General features: G+C 40.6%; 1 protein-coding gene across 1 annotated transcript in view; it reads left to right on the forward strand.

Moving 5' to 3' along the window:
* Window positions 1–18,795, forward strand: part of PDE7B (phosphodiesterase 7B) — a 292,124-nt gene that overhangs the window by 79,859 nt on the left and 193,470 nt on the right. The window contains exon 2 of the mRNA XM_045843704.1: window positions 15,796–15,853. Within this exon, the coding sequence (XP_045699660.1) occupies window positions 15,796–15,853 (58 nt within the window). The remainder of the gene's footprint in view (window positions 1–15,795; window positions 15,854–18,795) is intronic.

Consider the following 18,795-nt stretch of genomic DNA (forward strand, 5'->3'; position numbering starts at 1 on the left):
AAGTATAATTTTATTCTCTTGGACTTCTCTTTTACTTTGGGTTTTCACCATCTCATAGAATTTTAACTTGACTGTCATAATGAGAGAATTGGATATATTTTTGACCCAAATCATTCATTCATTCTTTGTTTCAAGCAGTATTTATTAAGAGCCTGTGATGGGACAATGTTGATCTGGGTGCTGGGAACAGCAGTGAACCAGACAAGAAGGTTTCTACTTTCATGGAATGAGAGAGGCCAAGAGGAGGTGACTTTCAAATTTAGCTCTTGTCAAAATATGTCATGGTGTGCAGTAAGCTACACCAAAGCAGAATATAACTACTAGCAAAATATACACTTGTTTTCATGGATTTTCATTTTCACTTGCAGCTTATGAAACCTGTCAGTCATTTCTCTAAGATATTGAATTTTCCAATTCTCACCCGGGGTCACTATTGATTGCCAGCAAAATTTGCAGAAAACTCCTTTTTGAGGCCAAGTCCATGTCTCAGAGCTGGCCATATGGAGGTGGTCAATACAATCTGACCAGTAATAGTTTTTTGATTGTCTATGGGAACATCTGGATCTTTGACCTCACAAGTAGTAATACAACAACAAGCCCTCATCCCTGTGGAAAAGTGTTTGTTCTTTTGTGGCTCAGAGGCCCTGTGTTTGCATGTAAGGCTTGATGTTCTGGAAGTCATTTTCTCTAGCACTGGGGTTATTTAATTCCAAGGACTGGTTTGAATTTCTTTTAAAACTATAAGTGTATAGGATTACATTTAATTGTTGGTTTATGTACAGAAGCATTACTGCAGTGAGCTGGAAGGAGTGCATTATAAGTGCTCCTTTGTCCTAAGTAAATATTCATTCAGTTACAGGCTGGATGAGGTCCCACGAATCTTTGAATTGTGACATCTGTATAATGATTTGGAGATATTACTGATATTATCTATTAAGCTTTCGCTCTCTAAAGGGTCACATAAAGTAGCTTGGATATTGCAGTGTAAATCGAGAAAACCAATGTCTAAAGCTTGGACACTTTGACCGGATGGTTGGAGTTTAGTAATTGTTGGCAACACACAGGTCAGACCAAAAAAAAAAAAGCAGCTGCTCCAGGCGCTCACAGTGTCTGTCTCCCAGGGACAGTGGGGGGACAGGCTGAGGCATTGCTGTATGGTATGTCAGGCTAAGGGGTGGATTCAAATTTCACTCTGACAGTGGCAGTCGCCTAAAGGAACGTTTTTACCGAAGTACAGCATGCCCTCCCAATAGTTTCTGAGATTCCTTTTCAAGTGTTAGGGAAGGCCTTTTGTTCAGACCTCCAGTGCCTCCACCTTCTGGAATCCAGAGACTTCACTGCTAGTCACGCCTTTCAATGTGTCCTCAGGCCTCACTCCATGCTTGATTGGAAAAGCTATGTTCTGCAGAATATATTCTTACTAGACTTAAGAAGTTAACAAGGCATCGCTACTCCTAAATGTCATATGGATTACACTGAATTTCTTTGAAGCAATCTATCTAATGGTGAACAACCTGTGTGAAGCAATAAACCCTGGAGAGTCTAGATGGTTGAACATTCTAATGGTATTCCCTAACATCGCTGATTGTCAAAACTATGAGTATCAGGGAAAATATGGGAAGTATCAGTAATCCCTGAATCATAAGGTAGTGGCCTCACATAGGAGAACCCTTTTTCCATCTGAAGATACTGCCAGGTGTGGTGAGAAGCTACGTGAGTTAGCAAATGTGGCAGCTGCATGGTATTCCCCTTATAAAAGCTTCCTGAACACTTCTGGGATTTTCCTACCATCTTGAACAGATGGCCTGTGACCTGCAGTGACTTCGTTGAGATGCATGGTCTGTGGAATCCAGGCTCATGTCCAATCACTAAATGGAGCCCCATAAAGCCATGAATGACCTGGTCCCTGCCAGCTTTCCCAACCTAGTATCTCTCCACTCCCCAGTTCTCAGATTATCTGAACCCCATCTCCTTCTAGTCATTCTTAACTTCCTTTCTCAGGTACATTTAGGCTTTTACATCTCCAGTTATCGTACCCAGAACAAATACCTTAATCTCGTGTCTTCAGCTCCCATTGAGGACTTGCTAGTTCCTCTTTCCCATAGCCAATCAGCATACATTATTCAGAAACTCTTCCACACCCATCAAGGATATGGCCAGTATTTGTGACCAACTATGAGAAACCTCTGTTTCCCAAGCCCATTTAGGTTCTCTCTCCTTCCTTAATGCCAAGCATAATTGTGCATCAGGCAGGGTTAGACAGTCCCAGCGCTTCAGTTCATTAATGACGTGGTCTATAGGAACCTCCTAGGGCAGGGGTGTCAAACTCATTTTCACTGGAGGTCACATCAGCTTTGCAGTTGCCTTCAAAGGGTCCAATGTGTTTTTATGGCTGTATAGATGTAACTACTCCTTAACTAGGGACAAGGAGCTCGTCGCTGCTGTGGGGTAGCAACAAGAGGCCCCGCCGGATAAAACAATGTAGAGGACTGGATTCGGCCTGTGGGCCTTGTGTTTGCTACCTGTGTCTAGGGTCTACATTACCACTAGACAAAAGTCAGCTTAATCCTCCCTGATTAGTATTTACAACACACAAAGATGATTTGAGAATAATGTAATCAAAATAGAGATAAATTCTGCTTAGTTTAATTAATCAATTCACACAAAGAGCTAATCGCAGATATGTCAGCACCTTTGCTGCATTGAAGGTTTGCTGAATGAATACTTTGAATGAAATATTCAATAAAAGTGAGACTTTTTTTAGACCTTCAAGCCCTTCCCTTGCAGGAAGTGAACATACTTGCCTAGTAAAAACTGGTCCAGTTTTCAATCTGCTCTTTGCCTTCTCATTTTCATTCATTCATTAAACAAATATTTGTTGGGCACTTCCATCTAACAGGTACTGCAGACTTCTGTCCCTCGGGGCTTGAGGCTGCCCAGGGCAATGGCTCAACGTCTAGATTAAGGAGATAACATGGAGTAACCCTGGGTGTGGCTGAAAAAGTCATGGTTTTCATGGTTTCTCTTTTTCCAAATAATTGTATATTCTTAAAAATAATAACTAACTGAATACTTAGTGCTTTACATATTTTAGCCTTCATTTAATCCTCATGATAAACCCATGAAGTATGCAGTAGTATTATCTTCAGTTTACAGATGAAGAAATAGAGGCGATAAATTATTGGGTAACTTGCCCAAGGTGAGAAATCTAGTAAATGCAAGAGTCTTGATTCAAACTCAAGGGCCCGTGTTGGGATTATCATAAAACCCTGGAATGGAAACAGGGGCTTGTCAGTTACATCTGCAAATGGCTTAGTTGGCCACAGTGGTCTCCTAGATCCCTCCCAGATTAACAGTGTGTGTCTCTGGTGCTGGAGTTGCCCTGTCCAGGCTGCAAATCCTCAAGCAGTCCCCCTTCCGTTTCCTGTATTCTTTTGGATCTGCACCTGGCATTAGACTCTGCTCTCTCTCCCTTTTAAAGGCTGGCTACTGCTCTACCCAACTCTGAGCTCATTGCCCGAACCTGCCCTGCCAACCTCTGCTCTTTAGACCTTTGGTTTTGTAGGTTGCCCTCCGAGGGACTGGTGCTCTCCAACATGAGAGGAGCAAAAATTTTCCCTTCATAAAATGCCGTGACTTACACAGTAGAGCTGTGTTTTCTATCTTGTACGCAGTTCTGCCAGATGGCCTCTCCTACTTCCACCTCCTTCCTTCCACAAAACAGCGCACACAGCAGGTCCCATTGTGGGTTTCAGAGTACACACGATGCTTTCATATATATTGCATTATGTCACTGGGGGAGTGAACATTGTTACTCCCTCTATTCTACAAGTGAATTCAAAAAAACGAGTAATAATGTGCCTGAGATCACATAGCTAGTGAGGGGTCTGAATCCAGATAGTCTAAGCTCTTTCCATTCTATGCACCATTCTTGTGTCTTTCTGTATTGCTTCCTGCTTTCAAGTGGCTATGGACTTCCTCTTTAAAAATTCACTCTGTGTAAGCTAAATGCTTATGGCTGAAGTTATTTGCTTTTACAGAAGTGTCTCTTTCAGTTTGAAAACTAGCTAGAGCTAGTTATCAACACTTGGAGCTCTAACAGGTAAATAAGGAGTGATTGTTTTGCAAAATTTTGACATATTTTTTTCTCTGTTTATGTCTGATAAAAGGGAGGGCTCAGAACCCATACCGGAATTATTCCCAAAGCGCCTTGGACCAACATGCCTACTCAGTTCCGATAACTGAGCACAGTGGGGAGATAACCCCAGTTGTATTCCACACGCTCTTAGCCTCCGCAGGCACGGATTCTACTAAAATTGTGTTTGCCTAGAGGCTATAGTCATTGTTTTGCACAATGAAAAATGTGATTTTCAATGTGTGAATGAAAGTCAAATTGTTGCATGAAGAGTTGCTTTATGAACTGGAAAATGCAACACAGGCCAGTGCCTCTGAACCTGTGGGCCACCTGACCCCAGTGTCTCCCTGAAGGGGTCCAACCAGAGCACATACATAGTACTGTGGCCTTTCTAGTGCCCTCTACTGTCCAGGCCTGAAATGACAGAAAACCAAGTTCTGCATTCTGGACGTTTGCTTAGTAACTTAAAAAAAAAAAATCACACTTGGGCTGAAACCAGGTTTTCCAAGTTTTGGTTCATAATAAGTAGTTTTTAAACATTTAAAAATAGGGGTGTGTAACAAAATGCCGAGAGACTCTCTGGAGATTGCTGCTGCTGGCACTTCCCTAATAGAAAGCATACGCCATTGAGCTAACATTTTGTTCTTTGACTGAAGAAGAAAACAAAGCTGTTAAAAGCTGGTAGGCTCATTTCCAGTAGCAATAGCATTAATATCTTTCAAGTCACTCCTAGCCCTCGCTAATTAGAGGTTTATGAGGGATGGCCCTTCCTGCAGGGTCACCTCAGGTTATTTAGCCCAAATTTGTGCTGCTAACTGTTGGCGACAATGGATTTGTTAAGAATTTCAGCTCGAGGTGATTATCTATTTTTTTTCTTTTGCCGGTGTGTCTCTTATTTTGCCTGGCCGAGGTTGGGTTGGACGAAGAGGCCCCGATGCAAAGACAGTGCCAGGTTGTTGCCGGAGATCTACAGTGACAGGTTGTTGAAAACTTATTAGCCTGACGTTTTAACAGCCTGCAATGGGATGGAAATCTGCTCTTTCACTGGAAAATCTTAGAAAGGAAAACATGAGCTCGCGCCGAAATCAGCCCCGGTTCCAAATTTGCCATCCTCTTGCACCAGAATGCCCAGGGCCGCCACAGTGTTTGGAGATGGAGGCCTCGCTGTGCCACCCACACAGCAGACTGCCTCGGGCCACTGTAGATAGAGTAGGAAGCCCTGGAAACACACCTTCTGGGAGCTTGGGGACGTTGTGATGTGCTCAACACTGGGTGCTAATGGCTTCTGCAGGAGCCCAAGTCGTCCCCCATGAGGTTTCAACAGTGTGATTAGGAGTGGTTCATTTGCTCGTAGCACTTCTATGTAATAATCCAAGAATGAGGAATAAGAGAACACCTCAGGCTTGCTACCCATTCAAAGGTAGAAAAGGACAAAAAGACTGGCCAACAGTGTCAATGAAAGCTATCAGGTACCACCACATTGTACTTACCTGTTACAATGCTAAAGGAATTCACTCAAGCGTCTCCACTCTTCAAAAGCAAACCCAACCTCTCCAGTCCAGTCTGTATTTTTTTTAATCACTACTAGCCTCTAGTTTCCTCCAGTCTCACCTGTGACTATGGCTTTGATTAAGCCCTCTCCTCTGAGCTCCTGCAGCTTTGCTCCCGGACTCAGCGGCTGCCTGAAGGATCCTAAACAGGCTTCTGAGCTTGCATAGGGAGCTGCCTCTGCCTGGATGGGCCCCATCTTTTGCCAGCCAGCTCTTTCCTATCCTTCAGACAGGCCTATGGTCATCTCTCTAGAAGCCACCTCTGATAGCTGTAGGCAGCATCGGGCGCCCACCATTGGGGATGCCCATAGCATTCTACATTCCAACCCCAGGCCAGGCTGTAAACTTCCTGAGACGGCGTCTAGCCTAAATCTATTTGATTTTGTGTCTGTACTCACGGTACAGTGCCTGCACCAAGTAGGTACTCAACAATGATGTAATTTTGAATGATTTTTCATTCATTCACTCATTTGACAGACATTAATGGAATTGCAAACTTCCAGGCCCTTTAGGGAGTTTGGTCTCTTAACAGAAGCTATCTTTTTGTGATCTACAGTGCTAAACCATTTTCTCACTAGGCCTATCTTCTGGGGGTCTGGCTTTGATTAGTATCATGCAATTCTTTGTTGGGGACAATGTGGGATGGGAAGTGACTCGGATGTTTTAAAATGTCTTCTGAATACCACTGCAGCTCCATATTACGTGGCTGCTTCTAATGGCAGCATTTACTGGTGTTCATATGTAAATCTCCAGAAGAAGAAATCTCTTCTCATGCTTCCCCAGATAATCTTAAATCTTAAATCTGTGTATCCCCCAGAATTACAGTAAAGAATTATTTATTCATTTATTTAATTAACATTGCGAGTACCCATTATGCATTAGTAATTATGCTAGATACTTAGGAGTTCAAGGGTGTTCAAATGAAACAGCTACATCATCAGACAGGCATTTGTCTTGTTTATTGAAATCACTCTAGAGAAGTTCGAATGTGGCCAGTTCACAGGACTGAAGTACTTAGAGGTGGAGTGCGGGTGGGCATGAAGGCAGCCTATGCTGAGTGAAGCCTTGCCCACTCCAGGTTGTCTCTGTTGCTCCTGGCGCAGATGAAAGGTACTTCATTTTCCACCAAATAATGACCATGGTTAGCACCTCTTCAGCTGAGCAAACTCCGTTTTTTTTTCCAAAGTGAGTCTATATGTCAGGGGCTCTTTTTGTTTGGTTTTGCTTTAATGATCTTTCAAGGACACCATGGAGGTGTTGGGGGTTTTTCTGCATTTCTGCAGTAACATCCAACATTTAGTCACTAGCAACAAGGGTGTCAAGAGGCAACTGTGCCAATAGCTTCTAGCCCTGGACAGCTGCCGTGGGGGCGTATCCTTGACGTCAACAACTTCAGTGATGCCTCCTGCTCCTCCGCTTCCCTGACTGCGGCCACCACAGCCTCCGGCATCAGCCAGCTGTGCATTTTTTCTGAGAGTCATTCCTGGAGGCCCCTCCATTAGCCTACCCCTCCATGATTTTGTAAGCATCTAATTCCATGCATTAAATTCCTTTCGGCTTCAAAAGAAAAGTATAAGGGTGGGAAGGAAATAAAGAATCATGCTTTATTCCTTATTTGCGGATAACATTTGATATTACCTACTTGCAGAAAGCAGTTATTGCCTCAGCCGACACTGGGGGAAACCTCCAAGCAACAGGATTTCTGCCTGGGGTTTTGTTTGCCAATACTTCTTCCAATCCAAATATACCAAGACACCTGCCCTAAAAAGATTAGCTGCTGGAGGCCTCCTGAGAGGCTAATACATGCAAGTGATAGCAAGTATTCAAAATAAAACCTATGGAAGCTTTTTTGAAGCAGAAAAAATGTTAACTGGTTTAAGAAAGCTGGAAGTACTGCCAACTGAACAATGTATGAACATCTCACTGTCCTGGATGCTTTAAATTCTTTCAAGTATTACAGCTGCTATTATTAATATCTGAATATTATTTTCCTTTAAGATATAATTTTTTAAAAAAAGAGGTTTGCTGAATATTTAGTGTTATCTTAAAAATTACCCTAATATGTTACCCTAATTTTCATGATGAAAGCAATGAAAGCAATGAATTTTATGATGAAAGCAATGAAAAAACACAGTTCATTTAAGAGAAATCTATTTTATTGCATGTTTTGCTGGAACATATGACTTAGTTCGTGGAAATTAAATATTTTAATGAAAATGCTAAGATAGAGGCAGTATTTTATAAAATTCATTTTGTTCTTCCTAAAAGGCAAATTTTAGATTTAATATAGAAAATTCTTCACAAATAAGAATTAGCAACTAATTGTAAAGTGTTCTGCCTTTTAAAATCAGAAGTATTTCTTCACTTTTAATCCTAAATAATAGAATGAAAATTAAAATAAAATTTTAACAGATGAGTTAGATTTATTTATTTGTGTTTTTGTGTTACAATCTTCTCTACAGTAATTTAAATCAGCACATTCTTGCTCTTAATGAGTTAAAAACTAACCTTACAATGATACTGTCATTCAAATAATATTACCTTGTATTACGAGTGAAAAAGCAAATTTTGCAAAACTAAATAAATTGCCCATAGTAGTATAATAGGTAAGTGGAGGCAGCAACAGGATAGGATTTGAACCTGGATCAGTCTAATCCAAAGCCTATACTCTCATAGGTAGCAACTCATTCAAACAACTTCTGGCTAATGAATGAGAGTAGGGGGTGTAAATAGACATCATCTACTTGGCCAAGGCAATGAGGAAGCTGACAGTAGCCAATATTTGGGAATATAGGTACAGTGGTCAAGCATCAGGTAAGCTGTCAGCTTTCGTTCTCTCACTCACTGGAGGAAAATATATGCTGTAGTCAGTGGTACTCTCCGTGCCTCAATTTTCCACTCTCTTAAAAGCGTATGTGAGAACATGAGATGGTAGATGTACAGCACTTACAACTGCTTTGCCCATAGTATAGGCGAAATATATGTTAGCTAGTTCTACAAGTATTTATTGAGGGACTGGTATTTATAAGGCACCAGAGTGGCAATAATGAGGCACATTAGCAACACTAACAACGGAAGTGGTTTCTTCTTTATGGTCCAAGAGGGTGATAGGCGTTATACACATGAGCTCATGTGCAGCATATCCTACTGGCTTTGGGAGGAGGGCATGATTCAGGAAGATCTGTCCCGGGCAGGGCTCTAGCCCTTTGGATGGGGATTTTGATAACTATGCCCTACTATTTGAGGACAGTGTTGGCTGGGAGAAACGGGCATAAACAAGGAGAGCTCGTCTCAGTATTTCAGGCACAGAAGACAAAACAAAGATGGTGATCCTATGGAGAGCTGAGAACCTGAGAATTAGGTAGAAGCCTGGTGATCAGAACCAGACCAAAGTCAGGGTGATAACAACAGGGTGCTGGGATGGGGGTCTGCATGCCCAGGCAAAGCTGCAAGGCTACTACGGCCCCTGGGAACCCAGCAGGGCATGAGACCTTCCCCTATGGCAGATCCTGCAGTTTCTGAGACTCAGACCACATGGCTTAACCCAATTAATCTCCTAAAATGGGTTATCACCCTTGGTTACACAGCAAGCCAACACCTGGCAGACAAAGTCACTTAAACACTAGTAACGAGGAGAAAAGAAAGTGAAAAAAATAGGGTGTGTTTTTTTTTCTCCCCAAGCCATGGAACGATCAGCTTCCTTTCTGGGTATTGCTTTAAAATCTGTCACCATTACTAGGTAAGTTTACAAAGCGGTGCAATTGAAGAACCAGTTAGAAGTGCCTTGGGTATTTCGCAGATAGCCTGAGAAATGAAGACAGGAAGGGGACTGCCTCAGGATCGCCAGAAGGACCACCATGCCTGCCTTGTTGCTTGGTCATTAGTTTGCATGGTCAGCGAACCCTGGCAGACCATGACTGGTAAGGAATGTATACCTCATAGGAGTTTCAAAAACTTCTCCTGGTTTTGTTTGTGTCCAGGAAACAGAGCAAGACCCCCAAGGCATCCCCCCCAACCAGACCCATCTGCCTCTTGAGGGACATATATTAATAAGGTTGCCCTTGGGTTTGGGGTGGCTGTGGGAAGTTATGTAAACTCCACACAGATTTTGCTGCAAGTCCCTGTAACTAAAAGAAGGAAAGCTCTTCAGTCCTAGCACATGTGTGGGCTTTGTCATTAACAAGGGGCAAGAGAACACTGCAGAGTTATTTCCTTGTAGGACCCAGAATATGAATGGATAGAGCTTGCTAGTTAGCACTTTGTTTTGCCAAGAAGTTGAAAACATTTTAGAAATCTCTAATCTTTCACTTAAAAATAGCTATTAACTCTTTCAGATCCTAAAAATACCACTTTAAAAAGCAGGTGATGCAGGCCAAAACACTGGCAAAACAAGGACCAACAGTCAAATCAGACTTCATGGCCATGAATCTTCACATCTGCTTACTGAGCTGACTTTGCGGCGTACAGTAGCATCCCATGTTACTTACAAAGAAATGAAGCGTGCAGAGATTAAATGGCATGATAAATATCACCTGATACTTAGGTCAGCAGAGTAATGGGGAAAAGAGCTCACAATTCTCTTCGTTCAGTATTGAATACCTTCTTGCCACCTTTGGACTCACCCATTCTTCCTCTTCTGCAGTCCATTCTCTTCACTCACCCAAGCAGTGTGCCTCCTTTTCATGGCCCAGAGGCAATTCCCCATCTATTTGTGCACCTTGCAGGTCATTCCAGAAAAATGGGTTGGTTTGAATGTAATTGAGTCATCCTTCACCTGCTCAACCTTCCCCTCTTTGTACCAGAGCATTTTTCTTAGTTATGGGTGAAGAATGTGGAGTCTCACATCCAAAAATTGTTTTCCCCAGAAATTACTTTGCCTTATAATATATGAAGTGTAGGTACAGTTGACCCTTGACCAAGTGGGGATTAGGGGTGCTGATGCCCCACCCAGTTGAAAATCTGCATGTAACTTAAGTCTGAGCAAACATATCTGAGCAAACAACTTATGAGCAGTGAAAAAGGAGAGTGGGCCAAGTAGCATGTCCTCAGGTTTCCTAGGTAATAACGTAGAAAAAATAAGTTCAGCCTGGTGCTCAGCGGCCTCTATAAGTCCAAGGAAGACAGATATGGGTGCCAAAAGCAGTTTGCAAAGGGCCATTTTTATATTCAGAGTGTTGCTTGTGGGGGCAACTCTTTCTTGTTATGAAATGTTTCAAGCATAGACCACAGTTTGGAGAATCATTGAAGGAACAAACCATTTCAGGAGTTCTTCCCCTCTCCCACCCATCTGCAATTTTACTTTCTTTGCTTTCAGTTACCCACCATCACCTGTGGTCTGAAAATATTAAATAGAAAATTCTAAAAATAAACTCTAAGTTTTATTTTTTAATTATAGCTTATTGATTATGCTGTTAGAGTTGTCCCAATTTTTCCCCTTTGCTACCCTCCTCCCAGCACCCCCACTCCCTCAGGCAGTCCCCACAACATTGTACCTGTCTGCCGGTAGCGCATGTAACTTCCTTGGCTACTCCATTTCCTATACTGCACTTTACATCCCCATGGCTATTCTGTAGCTACCTGTCTGTACTTCTTAATCCCCTCACCTCTTCACCCATTACCCCATACCTCCCTCCCATCTGGCAACCACTGAAGTGCTCTCCATATCCATGATTCTGTCTCTGTTCTTCTTCTTTGCTTAGTTGGTTTTTCAGATTCAATTTTTAATAGATAGTATTTTTGCCATTTTATTATTCATAGTTTTGCTCTTCTTTTTTTTAAATAAGTCTCTTTAACATCTCATATAATAAGGGTTTGGTGATGATGAACTCCTTTAGTTTTTTCTTGTCTGGAAAGCTCTTTATCTGCCCTTTGATTCTAAATAATAGCTTTCTGGGTAGAGCAATCTTGGCTGTAAGTCCCTGCTTTTTGTGACTTTTAATATTTCTTGCCAATCCTTTCTAGTCTGCAAAGTTGCTTTTGAGAAATCAGCTGACAGTCTTGTGGGAATTCCCATGTAGATAACTCACTTCTTTTCTCTTGATGCTTTTAAGATTCCCTCTTTTTCTTTAACCTTTGGCATTTTAATTATGACATGTCTTAGAGTGTGCCTATTATCATCCATCTTGTTTGGGACTCTGTGCTTCTTGGACTTGCATGTCTGTTTTCTTCACCAAATTAGGGAAGTTTTCTTTCTTTATTTTTCAAATAGATTTCTAATTTCTTGCTCTTTCTCATCTTCTTCTGGCACCACTATAGTGAAAATGTTGGATCTCTTGACGTTGTCCCAGAGGCTGCTTACACTATCCCCATTTTCTTTGATTTTTTTCTTCTCGTTATTCTGATTGGTTGTTTTTTTTTCTTGTTTGTGTTCCATGTTGTTGATTTGATTCTCAGCTTCCTCTACTCTACTGTTGTTTCCCTAGAAATTGTTCTTTAATTCCATAAGAGTATCCTGTTTCTGACTGGATCTTTTCTATGTTGTTGAGGTCCTCACTAAGTTCCTTGGGCATCTTTAAACCAGATGAACTCTGCATCTGATAGGTTGCTTATCTCCAGGTCATTTAGCTTTTTTCCTAGAGTTTTGATCTGTTCCTTCATTTGGGCCATGTTTCTTTGTCTCCTTGTTTTCACAGCCTCCCTGTATTTGTTCCTATGTATTATGTAGAGTTGCTTTAACTCTGTATCTTGGTAGCATGGCCTCATGCATTGGTGTCTTGTAAGGTTCAGTGGCACAGGCTTCCTTTTCACCCAAGCTGGGCACTTGAGGTGTGCTCTTCATGTGGACTCGGTCCTCTTGCGGTTGAGCCTTGGTTGCTGTTGGAAGATCAATGGGAGGGATTTACCCAAGCCAGTCAGCTGCAAGGACTGGCTGTGACCAATTACCACCAACCTCTGCCCTCTGTAGAGGATTGGCTGTGCAGGGGCAGGGTGGTGGTGCTGGTCTGTAGCTGTTCACTGGGTGCACTGGCCATGGAGTTTCCTGGGTAGTGCAGGCCAAGGTCATTCCCCACCTGGGTTTTGCCCAGGGCCACCCTACTTGAGTTACAAAGCAATCTGAGATGGCTGCTACTTGTGCTGGGCTTGGAGATTCCCAGGTGAACCCAAGCTGTGAATCTAGGCTGGCTGATGCTAGTGCCTAGCCTGGGGCTCACTGAGGCCAGCTGTTGCTTTTTTGAGAGGATTTAGGAAGTTGTGAAGCATGAGCCAAGATCAGCCATTCATATGGAAAAGCAGCTAGTGTGGGCCAGTAAATTGGGTGGTGTGCAGTCTCTGGGAATCTCCCAGGCAGACCAAACAGTGTCAGCTAGGTTGATGGGGTCTCAGATATGGCACCAGCTTGCCAGCTCTGTGGCTTTGTGGGTGGAGTGTTTAGAAAAGGGCCAATGGCTTCTGCTCGCCTTGATGGAAGATACTTCAGTTTTTCCCAGTATGCCACTGATGCCTTTTATGCTGCTACCCAGGTGCTACAGCACCTGTCAGAGGGAGTGAGTCTGAGTAGGTGAGTCTGTGTGTGGGTTCTTTAAGAGGAACTGCTTGAGGCTCCAGAAGTTTCTTCCACCCACGCAATCCCTGGTTTTTGTAGCCAGAAGTCATGGGGACTTATCTTCCTGGAACTGGAACCCTGGGCAGGGGGGCCTGGTGTGGGGCTAGGACTCCTTGCTCCTGAGATAGCCCTCCTGAATTTTTATCCACCATGCATGAGTGTGGGACCAGTCCTTTCCACATCTTCACCCCTCCTACCAGTCTGGATGGTTGTGGTTTCTTTAATTCCGTAGTTGTCAGACTTCTATTCTACTGGTTTCTGATGGTTCTGAGTGGTGGTTGTGCTGTATTTTAGATGTAATTTTGATGTGGTTGTGCAAAGAGGCAGGCCATGCCTGCCTATACTGCCATCTTGACCAGAAGTCAAAATAACCATGAGTTTTAAATTGCCTGTCACTCTGAGTAAGCATAATGAAATCTTGTGCCCTCTCTCCAGGGATGTGAATCATCCCATGGTCCAACATGTTCATGCTTTATCCACTCCCCGCCAGTCAGTTACTTAGTAGGCATCTTGATGATTAGAGGGCTGTTGTGGTGTCTCATACTTGTGTTCAACTAACCCTTATTTTACTTAATAATGGCTCAAAATTGCAAAAGCAATGATGCTGGCAATTTAGATATGCCAAAGGGAAGCCATAAAATGCTTTCCTTAAGTAAAAAGGTGAAAATTTTTTACTTAAAGAAAGAAAAAAAATTGTATGAGGTTGCTAAAATGTACTGTAGGAATGAATTTTCTTTCTGTGAAACTGTGAAGAAGGAAAAAGAAATCAGTGCTAGTCTGCTGAGACAAAGAGAGAGACCGCATTCACATACCTTTCACTACAGTATATTATTTTAATTGTTCTACTTTATTAGTTATTGTTATTCTCTTATTGTGTCTAATTTATAAATTAAACTTCATCATAGGTAAGTAGGTATAGAAGAAATATAATATACTCATCTATTGGGCTCAGTATTACCTATGGTTTCAAGTAGCCTGTGGGAGTCTTTAAGGCAGCCCCGTGGATAAGGGAAGACCACTCTGCAGGAACAGCAGCTAAGCCCTGAGTGCCCGTCAGCATTCGTTACTCTGTATATCTTCCTTCTCCCTTAATTTGATGTTCACTATTCATTGTTCTTATGTTGCTTCTGTAAATTAATTTATCCATAAAAATACATACTATGTTTTAGATATATTAATAAAATAAAAAATGAAGGTAGCTTTTTGTTGAACATTATATTTTATAGGGTTTAAATATTAGCTATGTTTTATATAATTTTAACATTATATATTCTATAAGATTTGAATATTAAACAGTTTGAATATTTATATATGCCATGTGTGTACATATATGTGTGTGTGTATATATATATATCTTTACAGTATTTGTAGTCTTAATTCATTCCTTTTAACCATCATGTAGTATTCCAAGGTATGAATGACATATTATTTATCTATTTTGTAGCTGGACATTAAAGTTGTATGTGAAAATTTGGGGGGTTATCAGTTTAGAAGATGATTTGCTATGTCATGGGGTATGCACATTTCAACTTAGGTTGAAATCTAGTCATTAGTAAGTACAAGTCTAATAAAATTTTGCCAAATTTTCTCCAAAATGATTCTGTCATTTCATATTCTATCCTAAAACAATATGTGAGAGTATTCACTGTTGTACATTTATTAGAACACTTGTTATTTCCAAATTTCTAAGTTTTGCCACAGTGATGAGTTCAAAATAGGCCTCATTTTATCTTTAATTTGCTGGTTCCTAATCATTACTATAAGTGATTGAATATATTCTGTGTTTATTGACCATTCAGATTTCCTCTTTCACAAATTGCTTGTTCATATCCTTTATCTTTTGTTATTTTCTTATTTATTTGTAGGATTTTTTAATATATTCATATACAAACCATTTGTCAATCACATAGATAAATGTGGTCTAGTCTTACATAACTGATGTCTCTCTGAAGTTTGCCTTTATGTAGCCTATTAATACTTTTAATAAGCATGTTAAAACTAAGACATAGACAAGAAAGTTGTATTTCCATGAGTCTCTGGGTTCATAGAAGCACCTATGAGTGCCACTTTTCTTTTGAAAAGAAAATGAGCATCATTTTATTTTTGTTTTCTACCCCAAGTTCTGAGAGTTAAGTATAAGGCCACCAACTTTGTGCGTGATCGTATCTGTGATGATTGCAGAACAGGTGGTTTAGAATGATTTTGGAGCTATATAAGGGTCAGTTTTGGGAAAGACTGCCCTCATATTATTAGCTCTAACAGACTGCATGTCTTCCCAGTGAAACAGGAACCATCAGACACCTAGCGCATCTCTGGCCTTGACTCTTCATAGGAACACACGAAATCGCTTCCAGGCCAGGGCATGAGGCATGTGGGAAAATCTTACCTCTCAGATTTTTTTACTACCAGGGAAGTCTCTGCTCATGACCCGAGCGCCTAGACCCAGATAACCCAGGAAGACACGAAGACTAGAATAATGTCATAGTAATGTCAGGTTGCGTAAACATGTTGCCTTTGAAATCCGGGTATGGAGTTTTCAAATAACGATGGCTTTTTTTTTCTTTCAGAGGTGTGGCGAATTCTTTGAAAGCCCCGAACAGGCTGCCAAATGTGTTCGCATGCTAGGTAAGAAGGCTTTTCATTTTAGATATGTGAAGCATGTTGGTGTCATGGGACTTGTTGTTCTGTTGCCTTATTGACTGTTTCATATTGCAGAGGCTTATTGGCTTTTTCTTGGGTTAAAGATATCTATTCCACATTTATACGTGGAACACTTGGTGAAAAAAGTTTTGATTTGCGTAACTGTCAGTAAGTTATGAACCTTGCTTTTTAGTCTTTCCCAGTTTTTCTTGGATCATTAGCATAACATAAAATGGGTGCTTTGTGTTCAGGAGACTGTGATGAAAAAAGGGAGAATTACACTGTAATTCTTAAACTAGGGATGATAAGAATTTAGATCACAGCACAAAGTCCTTGCAATGCCTGGAAGAAGTACATATTCAAGCCAGTCTGAACAGCACAGTTATCCACAATGCACTTGTAATAAAATTGCAGCACTGTACTGAGTAATTATTTGTACTTGTGGGACAATATATCACTAATGCCTTCCACAAACTCTGTTAAGTTATACTATTCTCTTTAGAAATGAACTTCATATTATTCCTCATTATATAAGTTAGAAAACTAGTACAGAAAATATACATGATGCACTAAACCTCAAAGTGAGAAACAGTCCAGATCAAGGTATGAAGGCTTCTAAACTGTAAAATTTTAAGCCTAGCATTTAGATGTTATTTAAGCCACTAAATTATGTCCAATGAACTTTCAATTAATGATTGTAATAGAATAAAATAGTGGTGTGTATACATAGAAATAATCTTTAAATTTAACTTTAACCAAAAATGTACCCACATCCATTCCAGCCTTGAGCCATGCTCATAAACAGAGAACAAAATGATTCACTTTAGCCTCTTCTGTTTTCTCGGGCTCCCTCTTAATGGAGGCAGTCATATGTTGAGTCGTGTCAGTGAAATGACTCTGAAGCAGATAGCAAGATGGCTAGAGGCAAGAGAAGGATACCATCTTTTCCTAGCTTTCTGATCCTTCTTATTTTCTTGTACTACTATTTTAAACCTCTCAGGTACAGTTCTTATATGTTTTATTCTTAATTAACACGTTGGCTGTAACATATTCCTTGGAAAATGAGCATTACATTGGAAGATCATGAACAATGAGCATAGCATCCACACACCCATTTAAAATATGCAGTATTCTCTTCCCTTTAGTGTGAAATACCACAAAAATGCTAATATTTCAGGGTACAAATTATATTGGTAGATAAATGGATGTATGGATAGATAGAGATAGATAGATGATAGATAGATAGATAGATAGATAATAGATAGACAGACAGAAAGAAAGAAAGAAAAGCAGAAAAATTCCTTTGTGTAGCCACACATCCCCACCTTGGATCTGGGACACTGTCTCACAGCCACATGAGATCTATTCGTTCATTCATTCATTTAATGTTCACAATAACAAAATAAGATTGGTGCTATTATTATCTTCATTTCCAGATCACAAAATTGAGGCAAATGATTGGATATTATGGGTACCTTAATATCACTAAAATATTACTTGATTATAGCTTCTACCCAATCTAGTAATTAAATCGATTTTTAACTCAGGATGATTTTTAAGCACATGAACACATCATTTATTCTGCCTGAAGTCTTCCTTTCCTTGCTCCAGTGTGAGTCGACTGATTAGTTTACGCTAGGACAAGGACAGCACTAAACTGTTTAGTGCTACCTTTACTAGACTTGACTTCACTTAAAGTAAGATCAGTCATCTTTTTCCCTCTTCTGTATTATATGGCAGGGGTTATATAGCTGTCAGAAGACATCTCTGGCCACCAAATGTATCCCCAGTCAATCTACAAGGTTCCACAACATTCCAAAATTGGAAATACTGGTATATTTTATATAAATCAGTTTTGTACTACTGTTACTGTGATACTGGCTAAAATTTATTGAGCACTTAAATATGCAACAAATGAAGTCCATCCGAAGCACCTTACATAGTTAGATAATTTACTCCATGTAAATAAAGGCGTGACCTCTGTTGTAAAATATAGACATCCTGGAAAGTGGCAGTATATTATTAAGCTTGTAGATTTCATTAGTTGTTTTTTCTTTTGGGGGGATTTCTAATTTTTTAGTTTAAGGACATGGGGGAAGTTAAGATGAAATAGGAAGAACAATGTACATTTTATCTTTAAAAATAAGTAAATATTTATCAGGTGTCAAAGATGATACTATGTGTAGTGAGTTTAAGTGACTCATACAATGAAAATCGTGCCCTCACGAAGCTTACACCTAGGAGGCTTAGACTTTCTCCTACTTATCTCTTTTAGAAGATTGCCACACAATTTAATTGAATCCTTTACAAAGTCCTTTTAAAGCTCAGATGAAAGAGAATACCAAAATAAAATTAAGTATATCGATGCGCTTGGATCGACCTGCCGTTAGCAGGTGTCCGCCTAGAGCCCAAGGACTCCTGTTGCACAGCCACACGCGCTGTGTCAGACAACGAGAGCAGAAGTGAAGCTGAGTGGTTTCGTTCCTTAAAAGAAACAAGAAAAATTCAAGTTGTGAACTGTGACTCGTTAAAACTGAGACCACATCCTGAATGTCATCAACAAAGGGCATCTGTGTTAAAACAAGAAAGTACCACTCCACCAGCATCTGAGGTGTTAGTTTGCTGCTCCCTGTGAGAGGAGCCTATGATCACACCTTTATGACTTCCTGAAGAATTTCTTGGGAAAAACTTTCTACCTCCAACAGCAGAGGATAGGGATTCTCTGGTATTTTTGAGTGACTGTTAAGTTTTCTAAGTATTGCCAATCGTAAGTATGGTTTTCACTTTTGCAGGTAATGTTCTAATGTTGAATAAATCAAAATTCCCGAGCAGGAAAACCAAATATGTCAAGTCTGCATTTCCAAAACCTCACCTCTGGTTTATATGCCACCCTAGTAGTGAGACCCCTGTGGAGGCCAAACTGAGAC

Source organism: Phyllostomus hastatus, unplaced genomic scaffold, assembly GCF_019186645.2.
Source record: "Phyllostomus hastatus isolate PE091 unplaced genomic scaffold, TTU_PhHast_1.1 phas_contig_40, whole genome shotgun sequence".
NCBI classification, from domain to species: Eukaryota; Metazoa; Chordata; class Mammalia; order Chiroptera; family Phyllostomidae; genus Phyllostomus; species Phyllostomus hastatus.